Source organism: Papilio machaon, chromosome 27 (genome assembly GCF_912999745.1).
Source record: "Papilio machaon chromosome 27, ilPapMach1.1, whole genome shotgun sequence".
Taxonomy (NCBI): Eukaryota; Metazoa; Arthropoda; class Insecta; order Lepidoptera; family Papilionidae; genus Papilio; species Papilio machaon.
Window position 1 is genome coordinate 4907871 of NC_060012.1, and position 26730 is coordinate 4934600.

Here is a 26730-nt window from a genome sequence, read left to right on the forward strand (position 1 = left end):
ACTGACCTGTCAAATTATTTGACACCGATGGGCGCAACACCGCATGCATTAGTTTTTAGTCTGATGGATCAAGATTCGATTCTACTTCAACATGTTATCTCTCTACCTTTTGTTACCTACAAAATATTATAAAGCAACATATTTTAAATGATTGATTTATATTGATATATTTAAGTATATGTGTACAAGTGAAGAACTCATTAATCGTAGGTTTCTGAAACCAAAAATTCTATTTTAACATTATCGCTGTTTTGTCAAAGATGACAGGGATGATGATATGTTTATACAGAGATTTTGGGCTCAGAAACCAACGGTTAGTCATTACGGAATGTGTATGAGTGATGATGAATTATTTTACAAAATGGGTAATATTTTTTTTTTATCACCGATGTGTGTCAACTTTCATAACATATTTTATTAAATCTTTTGTTTGATCTTACTTCTTATAATCTTCTATATATATAAAAGAAAGTCGTGTTAGTTACACTATTTATAACTCAAGAACGACTGAATCGATTTGACTGAAAATTGGTGGGCATGTAGCTTAGAACCAGGAATAGGACATAGGATAATTTTTACCCCGTTTTCTATTTTTTATTCCGCGCGGACGGAGTCGCGGGTAAAAGCTAGTAATATTATAAATGCGAATGTTTAGATGGTTGGTTGGATGGGCTGTTTGTTTGAGGGTGCCTCCGGTACGACTCATAGGATCTAGATGAAATTGGGCAAGAATGTAGAACATTAGTTAATACTTACTAAGTTGTTTTTTTTAATTTATCGCGGACGGACTCGCGGGCAAAAGCAAGTTATGTGTAAATATAGAAAATCATAAAGTATTCCGTTTGTCCACAAAATCTAACATTATGAAGTTGCGGTCGTGTTAAACATCTACTGTCTACTATAATGTGATATATTACTGACTATGTTCTTTCTTGTACATCTCCACGACTACAGACGTGCTATTTTATTAGCCTACGTTGGTTTAGTATAAAATTAATAACACATCTTTTACCTTCAGAAAAGAATATTGAAAAATATGCTGCTGTAGCCTTCGATCAACAATGAATTATTCTTGATCGAAGGCTCAGTAATAAATATATAAATAAGTAATAACTTGATAGCGTTAATTTAAAATTGTATTTAATGAAGTTTTACATTTATGTGTTTGGAAAGTTTTTTTGAAAAGGTGCGACGCCTACAAACCACGTGAGTGGTTTGGCGAACATTAATTTGTAAATAGTGATATATATTTTTCCTGAAAATAAATTAAAAAAAAAAGACAGAGTATGAGAGAGTTGACGAAGTTTTTTATGGCAAGTGGAAACGGACTGTTATTGTTGTACTGAAATTGTACCACTGATTTGCAAATTATATCTATAGATGTAATAAAATTGGAATATCTGTATGTAATATCCAAAAAAATATCACATTTACGTTGCAGACAAACGTAAAGACAAGAATGATGATATGTTTTATACAGAGATTCTGGTTTCAGAAGCCCAGGGTAACAATAGTTGTATATAAAAGCTGTGAACACTGACATGCTAACTGTACATGACAGTACAATGATTACGAGTAATGTACATCCCTGACCGATTTGATGCTTCATGGGCGACGAGTTATTTAAACCTAACGATACGGACACGATACGACAGAGCAGTTATATCGTACTATACTTTTAGCCGACGATACGCAGAAGATTTTAAAATGCCCTCAAATTTATTTTATTCTTAAACTATGTTTTTTATTATTAAAATTATTACTAATGTTTAAAATCTACCTATCTATCTATCTATATTCTATATCTATATATATAAAAGAAAGTCGTGTTAGTTACACTATTTATAACTCAAGAACGGCTGAATCGATTTGACTGAAAATTGGTGGGCAGGTAGCTTAGAACCAGGAAACGGACATAGGATAATTTTTACCCCGTTTTCTATTTTTTATTCCGCGCGGACGGAGTCGCGGGTAAAAGCTAGTATTTATTATTTTCAAGTTAACAATCGACATGCATCGCTTCGACGTTGGCTGTTTTACGTAACATCACTATTGCATCTAACATTAATAAACGATAATGAATCTTATGTCAATCCAACAAGTTGCTATTTTCAATAACAATACAGTTACGGTTCCGCCCTTCTGATAATAGACGTTCCTAAGTTTTTACTGTTTTCTATTACAATGAGAAAATTTGTCGCCCGTACGACCTCCATTACCTGCATACAATACTCAACGTTGGCATTCCCTTGGCATACGAAATTCGATCTTATGAGAACGTAGATACAGCTGAAATTCCATTGCGATGTATATCATTAATAGCGATATTAGAAATCAAACTCTATTGCTTAGAAGATAAAATAGATAATCGTTTATCAACACGTACATTTAACCGTCACGGTGATGCAAGCGCGAAGGACATACGGTCATGAAATTGACTCTGGTCGATTATATGAGTTATGTATAATATTGAAGGTTATGTTTGTTCTAGTTTTATTTGTCATGTCCTAGATATTTGTAACTACAAAATAAATATGTGCAAAAATTACAACAAAAATAGCTGTCGCCCGACACTCCGCGTCCCCGTGGAATTAAAACTTAATTAATAGCCTATGTGTTCTTCCAGGCTATGTTATAGCTTGTCAAATTTAAACGACAACCATGCAGCCGTTATCAAAATACCTTAAAACAGACATCCATCCATCCATCGATCTAAACATTCGCATTTATAATATAAGTAATTGGTGGTTACGATCTCTTCCACTTCCCTGTACCTTTTCACTAAAGACATGTCATCGCTCGTAAAGAGTTACGTCTATTAGTTGTAGGAGAAGTAATTATGTTCGTCAGTTGAATAATTTGTGGAATTGTAGCTGATCAAAATGACATCCAAGTTTGTCTTTAGAAATTTTGTAATAAAACCATTTAACGAAAATGTACCTACTAAAACTGCACAAATAAATACTGATTCGTTTTTGTCTCGGCGCGTGTAAGTATATTTAAGACTTTATTATAAAGTAAATTGAAATCTTTTTGATTTGATTCCAATTTTTTTTTTAAATTCAAACTAAATTAGACATTAAATTGTCTTACTGTATTCGTTGTACATACTCATCAAGATGTTATGCTTCAAAAGAAATCGTTTTAAATTTTGTTTGCGTAAATGGTCGTTATAATAGAGTATAGAGTTATCTTATGTCTATGAATATAATCGACAAATCAAAACATTTCTATTCAATGTCCATCCTTAGTCATAACATGGCTTAGCTACACCTGCCCACTGTTATGAAAACCCACATCCTAGCTGACGGTCTGGCATTACGACCGCATTGTTACTATACCTTTGCCTTTTTTCTTTTCTTTAATTACGTGCCTGTTACGAATAGTTTTACATCGAAAACACTTTCCCGCCGTAACCGCGATCGTTTGACAGTTGCGTTGATTAATATGTGAACTTTTTTATTGGGACTTTTGACGTTTGCCTGTTTTATTTTTATTTTGTGACAGTGATTCGTAAGATGAAATGTACAGTGAGTTAATACTGAAACAAGTTTTTTTTTTTTTTTATTTAAAATTTATTTTAGAATAACCAAATAAATTTTTTCCATTTATTTAATAGATTCTAAGATTTAAAAAAATCCTGAAGTGTAAATACAATTTAATTTTTCTTTGTGTTATTTTTAAATAAAGGAGTTGTTACTAGTGATGGAATGAAATATATTATTCTATACCGCAATTAATGTTGTGAGAGAATTGAAAGTTTTATTAAAAGCTAAATTCCATTCGTGACCATAAAGCATGCAGGATACAACTGCCAGTATCCAGAGCATGATAATGACCATACATTGACATTAACAACCAACGATGTGTGTCAGTATTATTCCAAATTATTAAAAACAATTTAATGGATAGATCCATCTCATATCTTTTATAAATTTTATAAAAATAACATATTCCATAATATGGACTTGTTCTTTTCATGATTTAATATAACTTCCGTCACCAATTTGAATCATATTATACTTCCAATAGTTTATTGTGTACGGAAATATTGAAAACAAAAGCGATTATGAAATCGTGTTGTGATTGCGAACTAAATAATGACATAACTGGCTGAATGGTTCCTGTGCCTTTGCCTACATGCTGTCATTCTATATTGTTTTAATATTTTTTTATTACTCTTTGCGTTCCGAAATTAATTGTAAGGAGGTTTAATAGTAAATTGTGATAAGTGTTTTAAAATAATCAGTGATCAAGTTAACAAAACTGTGAGTTGACATAGTGTTTTATTCAATTAATGTTGGGCATAAGGTGTAATACACAAGGGACAGAATTTTTAAAACGGAGGACATTTAAAAAAACAAAATGATGTTAATGTTGGCAACAGTTTTGCAATTGATACATTTTGCAATTGCGTCATTTCCTTTTATGGAATATAAGGAGGTAAAGTATTTAATTTATACCATTCTTTGACGTATAAAAATTAGCATATTAATGCTTGAATTTGCACCTGTAATTATGACGAACCTTTATTAATATATTAAAAAAAAATAACAATTAGTCTCCTTTTATGTGCATTTAATTTTTATATAAATATTTCGTTGAAATTTTAAGTCCAGTAGAAAATTAAACTTAGTTATTTTTTACATTTATACAACTAGTTGAAATATTAGTATTTTCGATACATAATATAAAATAGCGCCCTCCAGGTAGACCGACGACTTAGCGCGGACGGCTGGTAGTCGTTGGATGCTTAAAGCAGAGGACTGCATACTGTAGAAGGCTTTGGCAAACAAAGGCTGATGATGATAGAAAATTTATTTAAATTGCAATATAAAACACAATTTGAGCCATCATTTGCAAAACCTTCGTTAGAAAAACTACATAATCTAAGGTTAATATTCATGTAATTAAGAATGAATGTTATGTAACTATGTAGGTATTGTTAGGGAATGTACACAAATGCTTTAAAGAGTATTTATTGAAACGCTATATCTTATATATAAAATTTCCATGTCACAATGTTAGTTACCGTACTCCTCCGAAACGGCTTTACCGATTGTTATGAAATTTTATATCCATATTCAGTAGGTCTGAGAATCGGACATCTATTTTTCATACCGCTATTAAGTTTTTTTTAATTGTGCGCGGACGGCGTCGCGGCTGACAGCTAGTATGTATATATAAACACGTTATTAAACTCTCTTTTTGAACAATCTCGTTTAGAAGTTCTTTTAAAATCGGTTAATTGCATTGATAGTCAAACATGGATATCTGAGCACGTGAGAGAAGCGAAGTTATCGCGGAAGTTCTGACAGAAAATATGTACAACCTACATAAAAATAGAAAAAAATACAGTCGAATTGATAACCTTATTTTTGAAGTTAACTAATGACATAAACGAAAAGTTAAAACAGGATAGGATAGTCTTAGCTGTCTATAATTGGAACGAAGTTCCTCAGTGTTCGCGCGTTGTGAAAGGAGGCTAGACGGAAAAAATTCTTACGAAAAGTTGTCACGACACTTTTTGCTATAGTAAGTATGTTAACGACGAATGAGCGCTACTTCACCATGGCAACGACGTGACAATATATAACGAAAATTCATAGAAATAAAATGTACTTCTTGTGAAGACTTAAGTTTTTTATTTAGTTGAAGCTATGCTCACCGAGTCAGTTACGTCGGTCTACAGTATTGAAAATGCTAGTGTGTACCCGCCTTATTAGCTGTCAATTATGATTATGACGATTGTATAAGCGGTCGCAAAGCGGCCAAGGCTGGGGGCGTTAGTGTCGCCTTTCTGCTCAACTTAAATGTGCTAATGATCTGCACATTTCTTGTATGTTTATACAAATTTTTTATGTGTTTAGTGAATGTTATTTATGTGAAATTAAAGGAACAACAACGAAATATTTATCAATTTAATTTTATTTCCATCAAAATGTAACTAATTATTTATTATCGCATTTAAAGTTCATTGAATTATAAATAACACTCTTAGTGAAGATTTTTTAATTTCCATGAAATTTGTAGTGACTGAAATTAATAAAAAAATAATAGTTTATATCATAATCCATTTGTATTACGAATACCTACATCATTAAACTAATAGTGTAGTAAGGTATACCTCACTACCGTTTACGGACTATTGAATCCGCACGTTCAGGTTTCCATAGCAACGTTATATTTGATAGATATAAACAGCACAATACTAGTGAACTAAACGTTGTTTAACATGTTACGCTTCCTATTGAATATAATTTATTATGAATTTTTATATAGACGCAATTGTTTTTAGCTAAAAAAAATATCATGATGAGGAAATGTTTCTAAGCATTTGATGGTATATAGGCGACAGTAAAGTGTGATGTCAGTTTTCTCTAACGAAACACTTTACAAAAACATACATATTGTTGTTCAAAATGAGAAGGATGACAACCACGGTTTAAAAAAGAAAAATACCTCTGGTCAAAAAAACATTGATACACTTGCTGTTTAATGAAGGTTTCTTGATGAACTGATTATTATTGTATTTTGAACTAAATTACATCCTGAACTGAAAATATTTTTATAAATAAATTTAAAACAGGAAAATAATAAAGAAATCGTCAGAAACTAATATATGTCAAAAGATAAGTGTTTAAAAAAGGTCAAATGTTGAGCCCGGGGCTGCGACAATAAAAATGGATTATACCTGCCTTAGTTTATTCCTTCATTTCAACTAATTATTCTGAACATTACACTCAGAGTGGAGTACGTTCGAACTTACTAAACATTTCATACGCTTGCAATAACGTGTGCGCAATGGCAACACTAGGTTGTGGTTCCGTCGGCAAACTGTGTAACTCTAAAACTGCAAATAGAAATAACAATAGTTAAACCATTCCCAGTACACATATATACCCGTTATTTCGTTTGACTCCGGTTCTGAGTTTACTCCAGTTACAGCGGGGCCTAATGCCTGATAATGTTTACTGATAACGTATCTTAATCCTTACCTCTGTTATACAAACAGCGACAACGCTCCGTGTAGACCACGCTTACACGTTTCGTAAGAATGGTGTTGGTATTTAAATTATTTGGTTTCTTCCGTTTCGTTAGAACGCATTCGCACGTGTTAAAACGAGTTCAAATAGAACAAAATCATGTATATGTATCCTTTTATACGACAACGCTTTTAAAACGCTAAGCTTTTTTAACGCGCAGTTGCATTTTGAAAAATGAGCGAAAGAAATAAGTGGTTTTAAAGCGTTCATCACTTGAGAGCCACTAATGCTGAGTTTTAACGCGGCGTAAAAAAGCGCCCGTGAATGCGAGCTACGAATGTTTGATATATAAATCTAGTCCTTTGTGTGTGTAAAGCATACTCTTTCTAGCTCTAAAGATGTTAAAGTTGATAGTTATATTCATTATTTTTTTTAAATAGATAATTTTAAAACTTTTAAGTCAGTAATTTCATAGCGTTTATTACAAGCCGACGTTGACACCAAAATCCTTTAAGACCATGTTACTAATAGTGTAAGAGGTTGTGACAAGATTACAATCATTGCAATAGTGTGATAAGATACTTGAAACATGTTTAGTACATTACGATAACAAGATCCATTACAAATGACGATTTAATGACTTTATATCGGTTTATATTGACGAAACATTTGTCAGATTTCTAGACAGTTTCGATTGAAGTTTTAACGCTGCTGCATTTAGTATATAATTAACTAGCTTTTAACCGCGACTCCGTCCGCGCGGAATAAAAAAATAGAAAACGGGGTAAAAATTATCCTATGTCCGTTTCCTGGTTCTAAGCTACCTGCCCACCAATTTTTAGTCAAATCGATTCAGCCGTTCTTGAGTTATAAATAGTGTAACTAACACGACTTTCTTTTAATATATAAGATTTACGTAGGTATTTATTTGAACATGTAACATGTAAATAAGCGCTTCGCAAATGTTATCGTTTTCACGCCTCACTTGTTAAAGAGGAAACGAAAAACTAGTTACTGCCTACACTCGTTTAACTCACTAATTAGTCGCGGTAAGTCATTAAGATAGGCATATCGGTTGAGAGGTAGGGGTAACACTTGTGAGACTTTACCGAAATTTTAATATATTAAAGGTGAATTGTTTTTGCCCGACTGACAATAGGGTATTTTAGAAGGTATGTAAGTGCGGTGACATTTTAAGTTGTCAATTGTCATTCGATTCATCTTTCCCGGTGTGATAAGGTTATGTTGAGTTTCTTAGTTTTTTTTTTTTTTTATAATTTGTAGGTGCCAGTATTACAGGGGATGACAGATAATGTATGCACGTTTGAATGATTGCATGTGATGTGCCATAGAGGTTAATAGTACCCGCATATCGACCTTGTCCTCTTGCGCGCTCACTGGAACGAACCTGCACACTATCTTGTGAGAGGCTCATTATGAATTGTAATTAAACGTCTATACTCTATCTATAATAGTCTTTTCGAAGGTCAAATTATAGAAAAAAAAACTTGGATAAGAAGTATTGAGTTGTTGTTGAAAATGGTCCTTCGTGGCGGATATATAACCTAATAATTCAAATAAAGACTATGTAATTTTGGGTAAATTCAAAATGTTATGTCACACACTTCACTTAACTTTACCCATTCGTTTTCCCTTACTCGTGTAACCATTAAAAAGCGACCTGATAACGTATCGTGTTTGGACAGACACTCACTCGCATCGGTGAACAGCGCACCGCATCGCTTACAGCACACAATATCATACAAGTTGAGTACAGACCGCTTTAATTTCCGTGGCATACCGTACATTACGCCTACCACCTAATTATACACCTTGCGAGATTTCGTTATATTTGCTTAACATATGATTGCATTAGTGGATAAAGATAAAACAGTGACTATTGCAACATAAAGTATATAATTTTTTTAGTATAAAGTGTATCGGACATACAAACTTGCAAATGTTACTCTAATATTTATCATTCTTAATCTTATATTATTTAAAAATCAAATATATTCAATACTATCTCAAGTATATTTAATATCAAATTTAAAAATAAGATAAGATTATTCAATGATAACTTTACTTGAAGTATCGTTTTATCATATGCCAACTATTATAGCCATTATCTCTATTCTTTCCAGAGACTATCCAAAAAGAATGGCTTCAGAGAAGAAGAAACCACATGGTATTGGGATCCACCGTCGCAATCAACGGAACCCATTGACCATGATGTTGAAAATCAATACAAAATGCACATACGCACGCTACAAGAAGAACTATCCGCCTTGAAACAGCGCAGAAATAGTAAGGAATCAGAACATCCTAATGAAGTGTTACGCCTTAAAGAAGAGAATGATAATCTTATCAAAAACTTGGAGGATTTAGATAGTCAGCATCGGCAGGCCATGGACAAACTTCTAACTTTGAAGAGAGATCTACAACACAACTTTGAGGTCCTTAAAAAAGAACACGCAGATCTAAAAAATGCAAATGAGGAATACGCTAATGAAGTCAAAGGTTTGATCCTAAAAATAAATGAGCGTGATAAAGAAATTGCGCGGTTAAAACAGTTTTGCACTGATTATGATACTTTGGCACATAAATATCAAAATCTAGAAAGAATTCATATGTTATTAAAAGAAAACGCGGAGAAATTTCAAGAAGAAAACCAAGATTTACACGAAGAAATTTTCAAGTTACAAGAACAAGTTACCAGATTGGAACACGACGCAGAATTACATTTTCACGCACCGGAGACTACTAACACCGTCCCCAAAGAACAATATGAAGAATTACTGAAGCAATACAACAGATTAAAAGAGAGAAAAAATTCCAATGACTTACATCCAGACGAAATAAATATAGATGATAATGCTAAAGTTGTAATAGAGACTTTGAAACGAGATATCCATGATTTGAAACATAAATTAGCTGAACAAGAAATTCATTGTCCGGACAAATCGAATACAAAAGTTGTAAAAGCTGATAAGATCATGCAACTTTATAATAGATACGTAAACTTTGAATTGCCTATTGACTATGTGGGAGAAATGCCCTCCGACGATAATCTCGTATTATTTAAAATCGAAAGTGTCTTTAAAACTGTCAACTCATTTAAAAAAGAAATCGATATGCTGGGACAATTATTATCGGAAAAGAATCGTAACATAAGTCAATTGCAAACACAAATTGATGATATGACAACTGAAAACGATTTTCTTACCACTGACTTACAACATTACGAAAGAGAATTAGATGAAATGAAGAAAAATAATGATTTCCTTATTTCGGAAATAACAGCCTTAAAGAATTCTTCTAAACTCGAACCTATAATAGAAACACATGAAGACAATTACACTAAACTAGAAACTGAGTTGGCTGATTCTACTAAAATGAACAAAACATTTGAGTCAGAAATAAAAAGGATAGAAAAAGAATTAGTAGAAGTTAAAACAGAAAAAACCAAATTACAACAAAGCTTAAACGATATGAAACAAAAGTATACATCGATGCTAAATGAATTAGATTTGTGCAAGACTCAGACTAGTAATATGGCAGAATTAGAGAATAATTCAAACGTCGTGAGCAATGAAAAACTGGTTGACGAAATTGATGCATTGAAGAAAAAATTGAATGCGCTTACTGCTAAGAATGAGCAAAGCGCAATAGATAGACACATTTTAGAAAACGATAAAGTTTTGCTTACAAAAGAAATAGACGACCTTAAAAATAGTTTACAATTAAGATTAGGGGAGATTAAAAAATTAGAGGTCGAGAACTGTAATTTAAAGTCCAACGTAACAGAACTAATGAAGAAGGTTAAGGAATTTGAAAGCAAGTTTGATAAACCAATTGCCACCACCGAGGAGACAAGCTCAACGGCTACTTATAATAAAAGTACGGTCGATGACTTACTGTCAGAAAATTTAACTTTGACAACTAGAATCGATGAATTAAATGGTAATTTAAAAACATTGAACACAAGTATGACTGAATTATTAGCTGAAAATAATACTCTTAGAAATGACGCTAAAACTCAAATGCAAAAAATTGTATCGCTTGAGAAATCAATATCGGAAACTGAAAATGTGGTCAAACAATTTAAAATGATTAGCAAAGATGTAGTTACTCTTAAAGAAGAGAACGACAGACTTTTACGTTTGAAGGATAGTCTAGAAACAGACCTTTTTGCCGCCAACAACAAAATATCTAACCTTGAAGAAGAATTGGGAAAGTTGGTTTCAGATCTCAACGAAAAGGATGTCACAATTGATAATCTTCGTGGTAACGAAGAGACTATAGAAAAATTACAAGAAAATATATCTTCCAAAGCCCAAGAAATAGAAACCTTAAACACGGAATATAAAAAATTGAACGAAAAGCTAAGTAAAACGACTGACAATTTAAATCGGAACCAAGACGAGTTAAGTTCATTACATGTGAAGAAGGAAGAGATCGATAAACAGTTGTACGCATTAAATGACGAAGTTAACCACAAGAACTCAGCTATAGCCATGTTGTCAGACCGTATTGATAAATTAGAGAAGACAAATCAAGACTATAAGTCCTTAGTTGAGAAAAAGGAAAAACAAATCAAAGAATTAAACCAATCACTTACGGAGCTTACGGAGAAATTGAAAACAATTGATACAACTCACCAAAATGACGAATATAATAAATTGATTGACCAATTAACAGCGATCGGAAAACTAAGTTACGAATTGAACCAACAACTTGAAAATAAACACAAGGAAATTACTGACTTAGAACACAAAATGGAACAGTTTGAAAAAGCACATGTTGAGTATCAAAACATTGTGGAACAATCACAGATTGAGAAAGCTAGTCTCATTAATCTAATAAATTTGAAGCATAATGAAAGCTTACAGTATCACAATGAAATCCAAAGATTGAACCTTGTTATATTGGAGCAAACGGAGAAACAGAAAAAATTAGAACAAGAAATGGATGAAATCGTGCAGAATAAAACCACGAATTGTTCAAAATGTGATAACATTAAAACGACTCTCAAAGAAAAAGACAAAATGATTGCTATTTTAAATGAAAACGTGAAAGAGAACGAAAAACTCAAGTTGGATCTTAACAATGCGGGAGAAACCATTAAAAACTTAACCAAAAGGTGCGAGGATTTAGATAGTAGTCTAACGAATCAACAAGAAATTATAAAGAAATTGACTGCTGAAAATGCGCAGGTGATTAAAAAGCTTATTTTTTATTTATTACCAAAACAGTAGTATTCAAATATCTTATTTAGTCATTATTCTTTCAGCTGTTAGAAGAGGAACAGAATTCATCAAAGGAATTGGAACGTTTGAGAGAACATTTAATGGAGATGGAAGAAAACTACACGCAAGAGTTGATGACGTCAGAGCAAAAGCTTGCCGAATGTCAGATGAGATTACAACAAGTGGAAGAAAAAGCTAAACATTCCTGTACCGTTTACACTAGCAATAGGTAAGTTAAATTGTACACACTTAAATTATTTACATTGTTTAACATTGAAGTAAGCATTTTAACAATGTCCAAGATATGAGGAGAGGAGATATGAGTTTTTTTAATAATTTTTTGTAAATATTGATGTCTACAAAGTTTGTAATCAATAAATTTACTTCTTCAGCATCAGAGCTAATCAAGAAGTAGAAACATATAAAAATCAAATAAAACTACTGGAAAAACAAAGGGAAGAAGTTCAAGCCAAGTTGAGCGACGCTGAAGACACTAGAATCGGAAGTGAAGCCTCCCTGGCTAACCTCCAAGTAGTACTAGAGCAGTTCCAATTAGGTATTTAAAATCAAGTAAATGAAGTTTACGTTTCCGTAAACTGTAGATTGATTTTTTGTAGCTTTTATTGATTTGTGTGCCGAAATAGCGAGGCGACCGTTGCCTATAGACATCCGCAAATGCAGATGCGTTGCCTACCTTTAATCAACGGAGAAGGGGAAGCACAGAAAGAGGATATTTCTCCTTTATATGCGTCCCTTCTTCCGCCAAATCCACTTCCCTTCCCATCCTTTCCTAATAAGAAAAGAGTGGGAAAGGAAAAACCACACTCATCAGACGAAACTCGGAATTACTTCCACTTTACGCCTGTCTTCTAAGATTATTTCGTTTTGAAGTAAATTCGTCAGGCAAGTCATTAGCTCAAAACTTTTTAAGCACAAATAATTAAATTGCAGAAAAGGAAAGAGATATAGCCGCTGCTACGGAGAAGTTACAAAAGAAATTGGATGATATGAAACATCAGAACAATAAACAAAAAGAAGAAATAGCGTTATTGAACTCGAAGTTGGACGAGTCGTTGGCAGGACTACAAGCGGCCTCAAGATTAGGAGATCAAGTCGAATCGAAAGCGGCACAGATAAATGATTTGAAGGAGCAAGGTAGGTTTTACTTTTTTAGGTTAATTTTAAAACAATGAATGCGTTTTTTAGAAATCTGTTAATAATTTGTTGAAAGTTAATAATTAGTTAGTGTACATTTAATATTTAAATATTTAGCGATATATGCACATAAAGGGATTTTTAAAATGAATAAGATTTTACATAGAAGTCATTGTTATGTTTGTTATTTTTAAAAGTATGTAGTGTGAATACTTTAGCATTTGCGGCCTCTGACTAAATATCAGCTGGTAATTCTGGGGTTGTTGCCCCCAGGCTATCAGTTGGTATACAGTTAGACGTCGAATCTCTTCAAACTTAGGAACTCAATAGACACACGTAAGTTTTGTTATAAATTAGTTCGCTTTAATTTTGTACTTGTCAATTGTTAGTGTTCGCTTTTACGTGTGTCTTGTAGTGATTGTTTCGTTGATTTTTTCTTTGTTTATTTTGCTTTTTTGTTGTGACAAGTTTTGATTTAATATTTCTGATGTTGTTTAGATTGTAACTTTATTAATTTCTGATTTATGAATCATAGTTTTTAAATGTTGCTTTATTTTTTTAATTATTTTTACGATTGTAATTGTAAACGATAACATTTTTAAATCGAGCATCTCCAAGAAGCTTTTGCCTACTTCAGTCTAATCTCATTTGGTAACTGTGAGGCTTTATCGCATCGCGGCCGTCTCCGGCTAGACCAATGGTATTTGCTCAATTACCTGGTCCATTACTGGTCATGTTGGTAGACAGTGCCGCGGTGGACTCAGATTACCATCTGGGGTTTGACTGCAGATTCGGCTGCACGTCGTGACGTCCTGTGTATATATATTTTTTTATTTTGCTTTATTGTACTATTTTACTGGTCAATATTTTTGCATTTCAATGATATACTTTATGCTAAAGCATAAATATATCTTAAATTTAAATAAATGTTATGATTGGTTTGGTTGGTGATCTGCAAAAAACTAGTTTATTATGATTAAAGTAATAAATTCTAGTCTATTAAAAATATTGACTTGGTATCGTTTTCATCTTACACACCTGTATTGTATAGTCTTGCAGCACACATTTTTTGTTTTAATGTTATTGTTTTTTTAGTTGACAATATGACCTTTGTAAATTAAAATATCGACATTCTTTGAATTAAAAAATACATTAGTAATTTTTCACAAAATTCTACAAGATCTTGAGTTGCCACTGTTGATATTATTACAATGTCAAATTGTCACATTTATGTTTATTTTAAAGTTTCCATTATTAGTATCGTAGCAGAAGCCTTCAGTATAGCATCATTGTCTCTGAGTATTACTTCAGGTACTGGTGGAATTGGAAAATGGAACCAGCAACGTTATCACTTACGGTATTTTAATAGTTTCATTGTATTCAGAAATTCTAAAAAGTACTTCATTGTTTGGTCGAAAAGGTCTCTGAATTATCTACTACTTGTTCGATAAGAAATGTTTTACTATACCTTCTTAAATGTATTAATTGATTAATCTAAGACTTCTAATCAATCATTACCCAATCCATAATTTCTAATACATTTTCGAAGTGTCATTATTTGGTATAAACAGTGTGGGTACTTCGATGCCCGAATCTAGAGTTCTGACCAAACAATCGAAGCTGTTTGTCATTGTACCATATTCATGGCTACCGTCAGTGGTGATGTTAGCAGTTCTCCTCCCAGTGGCTGAATAATACTTTGAGGTCGTGTTTGCATTCTCATCGTGCTGTATGATCGAGCATCGACGCAGATGTAGTGTTCGCATGGTAAGAGTAGATTGTAGATTTAAATAAATGTGTAATTTAATTTTTTTCCTTTCGGTCTGCATAATGCACTCTTGAAATTTCATGTTTATTGTAAATATGTACATTACAGAGTAGTTACGTTTGTAAATAGAAAAAGTATTTAGTTGACTATGTCTCTATATTCAGATAAAATTGGAAATCCACCTTGTCACATAAATCAGTCATCGATGTTTTCGATGTTTTTGTACCCTAACGAAGTAAATGTTAAATAATATGAAAAAAATCCCTTACACAATTTCCTCAGTGAGACTCCTGCAGACGTCAGTAGCGATGGCGGAGCAGCGTTACTACAACGCCGTGTCAAACCAGCAGGACAAGGTCGACAAGAATTTGGTTAAGAACTTGATCATTAACTACGTGGTGACCGGCGCTCAGAACGTTATCAACAAGTGAGTTACCATTGATTTTCATAAACGTTAAAGGCGAAATTTTAGTCCTCTTACCCTACTCATCTTTTTCCTACTATGGAAAAGATAGGATAGGATAGCTTTACCGACGTAGAAGACGTATTTTCCTCTTTCTACTATAAAAAAGTAATCTTTGACGAAAGACCTTTTATAATGTCGTTTTATAATTTTCCAGAACCCAAGTCTTGCGTATTCTATCAACAGTGCTAGACTTCAATCAGCAAGAATGTGAAAAGCTAGGACTTGTTAGGTCCACGACGACCACTGACAGTCTGGCCGCAGAATTCGTTAAGTTCCTTCAAAACGAATCGAAACCTCGACCGCAGTTGCCGATTATGAATCTAGCACAATCGAGAAGTACAACGCCTACATCTAGAAGGAGTTCTACAATGGGTGAGTATTGATCTTCAGTTAGATTTATAGAGAGAATTAGTCTACGCTAAGGGCCTTCCTTAGTAATCATTAGATGTTTTTAGGTGACAGAAGCGATACAGTTAGTTCATAATTCATCGTCTAATGTAACGTATGTGTGTGTGTGTGTGACGTAAGACACCTGTATGTGTAACAATCACAAGAGCTACTAGTGTGTTCCCAAACTTAGTTTTCAAGAAGATTTTATATGGTAAATGTTGAAAAAGAGAAATCTATAAAATATTAGATGAAAAAGAAATAAAAATTCCTACACTATTTAACAGCAGTGCTATCTCTTATGATCCCATTCGTTAGTTTATTTTTAAATCTCCTCAGGTCCGAACCCAATCATAGATCCAGGTCACAGAAGAAATCCTTCAACTGGTTCGAATAACGTATTATTCCAAAACCTGGAAAGTGATGCTGTATCACAGGGCTCCGCTGAGTCAGAGCCCAGGGTCGTGAACCTCGGACACCTGGAGACAGGAGTCACACAGACGAGGAACAGCGAGAGCGCCATATTGAAGCACGTGCTTAGAGACATGTGATATACTAACATTATGAAATAAAAAAAAAGTTGTGAAATGAGTGAAGGAGGTTTTATATATTTGAAGTCGTGAAACTAAATATGACTTGAATTTAGAAGTCGTAGACACTGACAATATTCCTCTGGACAGGCTATAGGCCTGGATATTTTGTGCCTATTTGTCATTTTGGCGCTATTGGAAACTCGAACTAATAAGAGAATTTAAGTCAGTATCTGGGAGTAACTTCAAATGGCGCTTTAAATTCGGAACTATGTAAAAGTTGTCGTTATCAAAAATCGGCCTATCCAACTTTGTCTATAGAGATAAGTGGTCGTAGGTGTGTCTATGACATGTGATATATTAGTAAGTGTTTCCCGAATTAAGAAAGGGCCCTAATACTGTTATTTCAATGCTGTCAAAATGGCTTTGTAACAACCAATCTATTTGACATTATTACTTAGATCAATATACTATTCTGTCATTATTATCTTAGTTTCTCTGCTTACATGATCTTTCACTAATTCATAATAAAATCTGATATATTCAACTTAAATTCTATTTCCACTGGCGTGATCGCAAAGTCGACCGACTAAACACTTAGTGGAAAAAAGCTCTAAAAGTAAATGATACGACGTAACAAAGGTCTGATGAAAGAAAAAAACTATAGGTTTTTTATCATATTCGCATTGAATTTGTGATACGTTTCACTTTTCAATTGCATTTAGAAATGTCTTAATTTGTACATATTTTTAAACATAATCTTTTTCTTATCCAAAAAAAAATAATAAATAAATCAATGAAAGAATTCATAAATAAATACCACAGACTAATCATTAACATAGAGTTGACAAGTACTAAAATACATAAAAATGTATCTTTGTGAACATTAAACTTTAGTATCAAACAATTAATGCAAGTGCATTTTTATTGTAATACTATTAAAAATGTTTTATTTTCCGTTCACAAATAAATAGACTATTTTGTATGAATATTGAATAAACGATAACATATTAATTAGTCTGGCAGTATGTTATTATTTTCATATCACGTTAGCTTTTTCTTTCTTATTGTCTTTTAAACTCAAAATAATGACTTCTTAAAAGTCGTATTTAATTTTTTAAAAGCAATACTTACTCTATAATCTATTTAATATAAATAACGTTCAATTTTCAATCATAATTATAAATATTATCTATACTTGTCTATGTTCTTGCGTCTTTGAGCCATTTACATATCGACCCTTAGCTTACAACACCGCTCAAGTCGAAAATTGGCGGTTTTTACATTTGTATGCCATTAGATGGAGCTCATTCCGCGTCTAAATATAGTTAAATTAGAGTAAATCAACAAAAACTAAAGATATAATTAAGAAATTACTAAAAAATCTACCGGTTTTTTAAATAGTTTTTTCGTCTGTAAAGTTGATGTAAATGACTTATGCGGCGTTGTTAGGTTAGGTACGATTGAACATTAGTGTAACAAAATATCTGTTTTAAAATCTTTAGAAATATTGTATAATATTATCTTGTATATAATATTGTTTGATTTTTATATCTACGTGCATTTAGTATTTTTTTTTTACTTCTATTTAATAAAATACAATTATATCTTAATACAAAGAATTAATTCTTAGTTGACATTTGACGTCTGTTTGTAAAGTGGCGCGAATTGTTTTTTTTTTTACATTTCGTAACTATTTTTTTTTGTTAGTTATTTTTGCAAAAAATTTAATGAAATTGGAAAAAAATTCTAGTGTACGTTGTAAATTTTGTATTTTTTTTGTAATTAAGTTCAAAATTATGTGATTTATAATTGTTTTTAATTAAATCAATATTAAATGATATTTTACGAGTCTATTTGCTTTTTAAATTGCTTGTGTAAAAAATATTTTGCTCATGAATTAAATATTGTAAAATTATTTTTATTTTTTATTATGTGAATATTGTTAATAAATTGTATATTGTTCATTTCATTTAACAAAAATAAATAATGCTACATCTAAATTGGTTTTTTTTTACCATTACTTTTGCCTAAAAAATATCTGACATGAATTACGAGAAAAATTGGTTTAATGATTTTACCTTTATTACAAGGAGCTATAGACCGACAATGCTTTAAATGAACGTGGCGAAAAAGGAACTAGTCGTAGTTCTCTTCTGTTCTTGCTGTTTTACCAAATTATTAAGTAATTAATTATAGAAATGGCAATACCCAAATAACCAGTCGAAATATTTAATCATTTGTAGTAACAAAAAAATATTTATTTCATGCACATTACTGGTACAAAAATATGTAAAGAAAAACTCGACAAATCCTTATTTAATCCCGAAAATAAGGTGATTATATTGCAATGGCAACATTAAAGCAACTGCAGCGCCCCCACCCACGTTCATTTAAAGCGTTGTCGCACTGTATATCCGAACCGGTGGGCATAAGTAAAACTAAATTATGACAGTTCACTAGCGCCCCCCTGTCAATGTCACAAGATCCAATTTGTACGACAGCTGTCATTTTCTACAAGCAACCGTAGTACTTTTACTATGAATTTTAATAGAGAGTGAGATAGAGAAAATGAGATCAGAGACTATGTTTTGAAAAGAGACGTCGCAGCTCCAGTGGCGCAATTGGTTAGCGCACGGTACTTATACGACAGTGTCCGAGCTATGCCGGGGTTGTGAGTTCGAGCCTCACCTGGAGCATATATTTTGTTTGTTATCAAAACAAACGGACAGATATGTTTAAACAAAACTGTCCACATTATACATAAAAATAGTTTAAAGACTTTAGAAAAAAAAATCAATCTGAGATGCTATATCTGAATGTCTACAATATTTGTGGAAAGCGCTTTCGTACTGTCATCGTCAATTAAGTCAAAATTAGTATGAAATTTTTGGTGTACTTCACGCCCGATAGGAGGCGCTGTACAAATTTTAATAGATTTTTTTAATTTACGATATAATGTCGATTCTTACAGATATTCGTACTAGGCCCACTGTACATATGAATACTTTTTAATAACCAAAAAGTATCATAAACACCTTTAACTGGCCCTTTACGTTTTATATAATACTGGCTGAAATTACTAACACAAAATGAAGATAAATAAATGACGTCGGATATGTTTCAATCGGTTCGTCAATGTATAACTTTCTTCCTTAAAATATCTTTATATTTTCATATAATCATGATCCAAAAGGTAAGTCAATTAAATGGTTTACCATTTAATTTTCTACAATCTCAGTTAGGTAATTATTTTTATTTCTATCGAAAAAAATGTTCTTATTAAGTTTTAATGAATTATGTCCTGTTTACATTATTCAAGTCCATAGATCGAATCCAGCGCTGGAATAAAACTGGAAAAATGTAAATTTGACTTAAAATTAAATTAATAATCGGTACCTTAAATGAAATCACAGTAAAAGTTTTTTGTTTTTATCAAGAAAAGTATAAATGGTCCATTAATTTCATAGCTGCAACAAGTATATGCATTACATTTTTAGGTTATACTGACATAAGTGAACAAGACAATGAAATCAATAGAGAATACAATGATAAATGCTTTATTTTATATATTTCCTTTATTTCAGTTTATTGAGATTTTGACGAGAACAAGATTTAAGAATGAACACCATCTCTATGCGTTTCTTGTGCTTGCCTTCTTTTCTGTAATATCCCTTTTTGTTTTACTAAACTACGGAGAAATGCCACAGACTTTACCTGATAGACACACCTCGTATCAGTAAGTCCATTGTCTACTGCAAAATAAGATACAATAAAAAGCACCTGTGGAAAAAAATATTCTACTAAATATCGCTAGATTTGACCATTCCTTGTCAAGTCAAGTTTGGTTGTTTTTTTTATTTCGCATAAAAGTGTTCAATGTTTTAAGTTTTTAGATTTCTTAGTTAACCTTAAACTCTATGAATACAGTCACATAGTATATTTCTTACTAATTTTATAAATACGAAAGTTTTGATGTTGAATGACATTTAGAACAAAGATGACAATTTGAATTAGCGCATAAACAATACTGTTTTTTATTGTACTCTGATGCGACAACTAGTATGTTTATAATTTCAGTAAAGTAGAAGTAAAGCTGCAAAAGAGTATTTTAGAGGAGACTGAGATTGGTTGTAAATTTCCGGTTCTGGATCCATTCGCTGAAGAGATGATGAGATTCAACAAGGACATACCCAAAATCAAATGCGAGGGCGGCGATTGGGTGCAGTGTGAAGTTTGTATATATTTAACTAAATTCTCTTTTTTTTTTAAACATTAAGATTATTAAGAGGAAATAAAGTCTAATCTAGATAAGCGAGAAACCTTTATAGGCGAGAGTCATTGATCGGTTCCTACAGACGACCTACATAAGCGGGAAATTCCGGTAAGAGAGAAAAGAGTCTTTAAGCGAGAAAATATCGTAATCCGTTGGTCTTTCGCTTATAAAAATTTTAGACATACTCAAAAGGACGCCTGTTCCCGTTACAAAATAAATATTGTTCACTTTCCTAGCTTTTTCATCAAGTACGGTAGCAGTGAAATTTCACAATAACAATACGCTTTTTATTTCGTACAAGAAAACCTACAGTTTGTTTACAGATGTCAGAATGCTACGTGAAATCAGAAATACTGAAGACAATGAACAACGTAGTTTGTGTATATAAGGACATTAAATACATAGATGACAATAATTATAAGATTGGTCAGCCGGAGCGGGTGACAGGTGACAGACATTACTTCCTCAACGCTAGTGATCATGTCAAAGTGTCATGCTCTGGCACACCGGTTAATAGGTAAAAGGATTCATATTAAATGAAATTATTATATTTTTGATAAATGAAAGAGGATTATTAAAGGAAATTTATGGCGCGAAAGTGAGCGGCAGTGTTGGTAAGGGTCGGCGCAGAGAGAGTTTTACCGCCCTGATTGATGAAACGCTTAGGATCATCCGAAGGCATGTATGCGTAGATGTAAAAGAAACGAGAGAGATGTGTCAGGTCCGTGGTAGTAGGTAGTCCCAGAGGGGTAGTTAAAGGACTACGTAGCCCTCTGGGTTACGGGCGCGAGTAGTGTTGGCAAATTAAACTAAATTATATTACCAACAGCGTAATCTGCAGGCCTGTGGCATCCCTTTTTGTCCAGCATCCTGGGTGATCACCCAACAGAGCCCTACTCTAACGCCGGTCTGTCTAGTCAAATTACACTCGTGCAACATACACTATCCGTGGAATAATAAATCTGAGTCAGAGGACAGAAAACGGAGAAAAATGCTGAAGTTTAAAATTCTTAGTTTAATTACGATGTGGTAAGGATCGCCCGGTTTTAGGTTCAACTTATTCTCAACCCGATGGTTTGGCTACAAGGCGGGTCTGCGGCCGGTACAGCTGCCCCCCGCACCTGCTGAACCCGGCGAACTAGCGCCCGCCGGAGCCCCCGAACCCCCCGCGGAAGACATTAGCGTAATGATCCTCTGCTTCGACTCCACGTCGCATAACGGCTTCAAGCGACGAATGCCGCACAGCTATAAGGCATTGCAGGATATGGGCGCCATAATAATGCATGGGTGTGTAACTAATTTAAAGGCCTAATTTTACTGCTGTATCACTTAGAAAACATATTCTAATCTGTGTTTTTTTGACCAGTTACAACATCGTAGGCGACGGGACGCCAGCCGCAATCATTCCTCTGCTGACTGGTAAGACGGAGCTCGACATGCCCGAGATGCGGAAACGCTTTGCCAACAGCAATGCCGTAGACCCGGAGAACTTCATCTTCAAAATGCTATCCAAATATGGGTGAGTGATACTAGCTTCTTTATGAAATTGTTATAAAATAACTATCGATAGACAAAACATATTAATTTTCCTAAAGAGACAATTTAACTTTCTTTTTAATTACTTGTACTTGCTTACTAGTGTAACTACTGTTAGTGCCATATTTAATTTTCTCACGTTTTTGACAATCTTCGTTATTGGTCTTTTTCACTTGGTCTTTCCGTCTCTCCTTCATGAAATTCAATGTTTGCATGTTCTACTATCGTATACCTTCACCATCGCGTTTAGTTTTTATCATCCAGTAGAAGACACTCCTCGGCGAAGCTTTTTAGCTTAACTTGTTAACATCAGCTACCGCACCGCATTCTTCGAGGACTCCCCCTGGATCGGGACCTTCCAGTATCGCTACAACGGGTTCAGCTCGCAACCAGCTGACCACTACCTGCAGGCGTTCCTGCAGGAGGAGACCAAGTACGGGGCCAAGTGGTGGAACGGCATCAACAAGAGGCACTGCATCGGAGACACGCCTCAATACGGGTTTCTCATGAATATGAGCAAACAGGTATTTACGTCTTTTTTGTACCCTACTGACGAATTTTAGCCGCATAGATACTAAGCGACTGAACAGATTTTCCTGAGTGAGATTTCATTCATATCTATTCATCTTGTGACTGTCAAATGGATACAGTTAGTTGAGATTTTTAAATATTCAATTTTTATATTCCTTTTCTAATTTCTGGCAATAACTTTAGACATCTCCTTAGGTGACGTCACTAGCGGAGAAGCATTTCTGCTTTACTTTCATAGTGGACATCTCACACGATGACTTCAACATGATAACCAGCGCTGATGACGATCTGGTGGCTTTCATCGAGCACATGCGATACTCCGGCAAGATGGAGAACCACCTGTTCATTGTAATGGGTGATCATGGATCTAGGTCAGCTTAACCATCTAGAGACTGTTTTTTTCTCGTAAACTCCTTTCAAATTTTTACTGCTTTATTCCTTGTTTGTGAACTATTGCCTTTATTTCGCGCCGTTGTACATCGCCGGGTTATTTGGGTTTTGGAATCACTGGTTCACACCACCTTAGCTTCTTTCCATTCCTATCTTGTTCTATTAGGAAATTGTGTCATGTGGAAAAATGTCGAAAACAGCCTTGGGTATACACTGAGGTGTTTTTCTTCTCCGTTTCGTTCCTCCTCCGTTCTCTCGTTGAAGTAAAATAATTTTAGGGTCCAATCTTAAAGCTCAAATATTGATTTTAGTCTCATTCCAGATTCTCTGGACTTCGAGAAACGTACCAAGGCAAGATAGAGGAGCGACTGCCATTGATGGCGATAATGTTGCCAGAGAAGTTGATACAGACGCGACCAGAGGCTCTGACCTCTCTGCAGAACAACGCGCACGTCCTCACTACACCCTTCGATATTCACACCACTTTAGTGGACGCCATGGGTCTGCCTGAACTGGCCAATGATTATGTCATACTCGGATCTGATATACCGAGAGGGATGAGCCTGTTAGAACCGGTTGGTTGGATTAACTTAAACTGAGATCTTCGTTTAGAATTTGTAATATTACATTTTTATCAAAGAAAATTTTTTCTCGATTTCAATTTGAATGGAAATCAATTTTCAGATAATTTTCGTCTTCAAAATTATATTACTTTGTAAGAATTGTGAAAGTTATTTAATCGCACTCTAATTTATCTTTGTTTTTTTATTTAACTTTTCTATCCATTTGGTTCTGTTCTCTCCAAGAACGTTGTCGTATACTGATTTCCACCCTTGCTGTAAGATCCCGAAGTCTCGTACATGCGGCAAAGCGGGCATCTTGTCTCACTGGTGCGTGTGCAGCAAGTGGTACCCCGTACTGCCTTCAGACAGACTCTACACTCAGGCCAGCGCCGCGCTCGCCAACTTTGTCAACAACGTCACCTACGACGTTAGGTGAGTGACGGAAATTGTCAAAAGTGTACAGAATTAACTAACATTCCAATCGATCATATGGATGTCTGTACCTACCCTTAACCTAAAGGATATTGTAAAAGGCTATCGGCGCTTCATAAATAAATTTAGAACCAAGTTTGGAACCGATAAAAAAAACCTTGAAATATTACGATAGGTGCAGCTGCTTTACTTGGTAACTTTCCTTGATAACATTTCATCTAGACCTCAAAGAAATGCGACATCTGTTCAGTCTTTTATAAGTTTTTTTGGTTTGGTAGTTTATTCTATTGTAGGACATAACCTCAAAATTCAACAACTGAGCTTTAATAAGCATAATTCGATTACGCATTTAACGTAGAAAATTCTAACGTTGTTACAATGTTGCGTCAGTGGTCCCCTTTTCTTTTAAATACTAATGTTTAAAAAAAACTCACAACATTAATTTTACATTAAAGTTGACCCATCTATAGTATCAATATGTATACCAAACCCTTGTCTATGTTTCCAGGTCCAATTGTGTCGATAGAAAGCTGACATTTATAGACTGGGTGATGAAACTGAGCAACAACGATGATTTTCTCAGTTTCAAATCCGGCATTGAATGTAACGGTCAACACGAAACATATGTCAAAGCTGATGTCAAGGTGATGTTACTTAAATATATTTACTGTTTAATTACCTTTGAAAATAATACTAATTATTCTTTTTTAAATCGCAGTCGAGACCCAGCGTCGAGTATTATCAAGCGAAAGTAAGTTTATTACAATTTGTTGACTTAAATATATTTTGTAAAAAAAAAGTGTTCACGTCAAATCGCCTTTTAAATATTAATAGCAATGTTCATCCAATCAACCAATGAGCGACGACTTGAAGTTGTATCCACCGACATTACTCTTGCGTTCTTGTGACCTTTATATTAAGTATGTCTCTGTAACTTGCACGACTAATCGTGGGTTTTTGAGACCGAAAACTCAATTTAAAACACGTTATCTCTGTTTTGTTAATGATAAACATGGATGACAATATTTTTTAAAGATTACCATCTCAGAAACCAACGGTAAATTCGTTCACACTATAGTTTTATTCGACTCGCATAAACATTTACGGTAAGTGTTTTTTGTTGTAATTATTTATTTAATTTACTAGAAATTGTATAAAATTATAAACAGACAGTTGTAAAATAAAGTATGTTTTTTAATAGTATAATAAAAAAATGTGGGACATTAAAGTAAAAACTGTCTACATTTCTATGTTACTAGTGTAGTTCTGTATGTTGCAATTTAGATCACAATGAGTCCTGGCCGCGCGGTGTTTGAAGGCACAATGAAGTACTACGTCAACACTGAACAGTTTGTGGTCTCTGACAGCGACATCCAGCGGATTACAGCGTGAGTTAATAATAAAATAAAGATCCATTTTTTGTATTTTTTCCTAGGTTAAAATATTAGTGACTTAAAACAAGATATAGCTTGATAGAAATTTGGCAAAATGTCCTATAAAATATTTTTTACTTCGTGATAATGGCTTAAATATTCTTGCAGAAATTGTAGTTTTAAAAATTTACTATTTAGTTTTAACGTTGAGTGTAGTTTTTATATAGCAACATTTGTGGATAAGGACAGAAAAGGGATGGAGTCTCCCGCTTATATTTTATTATAATTTTTATTAACAGATATAATATTCTCAGGTACGCTGATGAACCTTCTTGTATCAGCAAAACTCATCCACATCTAAATAAATATTGTTTCTGCAAAGACAAGGCGTCAAAACTACCATTCACGTGATACAGTACAATAATGTTTTATTTCTATGTATACGTTGTTTCAAATTAATACATAAACATTTTAAATTGTAAAACTAGCTCTTCAAAAACAGTCGCCAAAATTGTACATTATTTAAAAAAAAAAATTATCTACACATTTATTTTCTATTTACCTGAAATAGAAATAAAAATATACAAATAAAAATCGAGAAATTATACTACAATAACGTAATTCACATAATTAGATTTTGTAATAAAATCAGTGTGAACAAAGTCGCGGATAATTGCTAGTATGCCTATAAAAATTATATACGAAACGTTTGTTCGTTTAAAAATTTTAGGTTCAATTTGGAACAATGTATACTACAGTTTTTGTTATCGTGTTCGAATGTGGCATTACTTAGAAATGAGGTTTAATAATCACTATGTAAAAGTTAATTGTTGCTTTGTTACGTTACATTAGTAGTAAATAAAATGTTAATTACTTATATAAATTGCTTTTTAATTTTATCGTATCATATTCTTAATAAAAATGAGCTCTTAAAATAGTAAAAAGTAATTTAGTCTAATGTTTATTTACGTCAACAGATGGTAACCTTTTTTAAAATATATAAAATAAAATACGAAGAAACTAAATACTAATAAATCTAGAAACTTTCAAGACATAGGAAAAATAAATTACATTTAGTGAACAATTGG

At 33.2% G+C, this 26730-nt stretch overlaps 2 protein-coding genes and 1 non-coding gene across 4 annotated transcripts in view; all 3 read left to right on the forward strand.

The window, feature by feature from the left end:
* Positions 1-17263, forward strand: part of LOC106711059 (thyroid receptor-interacting protein 11) — a 38683-nt gene extending 21420 nt beyond the window's left edge. For both annotated transcript variants that reach the window (XM_045684633.1, XM_014503274.2), the window contains 7 exons: positions 9131-12202; positions 12280-12464; positions 12628-12791; positions 13187-13390; positions 15441-15585; positions 15779-15996; positions 16351-17263. In XM_045684633.1, the coding sequence (XP_045540589.1) occupies positions 9131-12202; positions 12280-12464; positions 12628-12791; positions 13187-13390; positions 15441-15585; positions 15779-15996; positions 16351-16562 (4200 nt within the window). In that variant the 3' untranslated portion in view covers positions 16563-17263. The remainder of the gene's footprint in view (positions 1-9130; positions 12203-12279; positions 12465-12627; positions 12792-13186; positions 13391-15440; positions 15586-15778; positions 15997-16350) is intronic.
* A 1887-nt stretch (positions 17264-19150) lies between these two features.
* Positions 19151-19240, forward strand: Trnai-uau. Its single transcript is given in 2 exon segments — positions 19151-19188; positions 19205-19240. It is a non-coding gene; the product is annotated as a tRNA-Ile (tRNA).
* A 427-nt stretch (positions 19241-19667) lies between these two features.
* On the forward strand, positions 19668-26115 carry LOC106711039. Its single transcript, XM_045684790.1, has 14 exons — positions 19668-19737; positions 20129-20280; positions 20622-20775; positions 21141-21334; positions 21868-22104; positions 22184-22336; positions 22667-22877; positions 23080-23255; positions 23597-23849; positions 24118-24269; positions 24778-24913; positions 24988-25020; positions 25554-25657; positions 25957-26115. Exons 1-14 carry the CDS (start codon positions 19726-19728, stop codon positions 26051-26053), a joined length of 2064 nt encoding a protein of 687 aa, XP_045540746.1. The 5' UTR covers positions 19668-19725; the 3' UTR covers positions 26054-26115.
* The last annotated feature ends 615 nt before the right edge of the window (positions 26116-26730 follow it).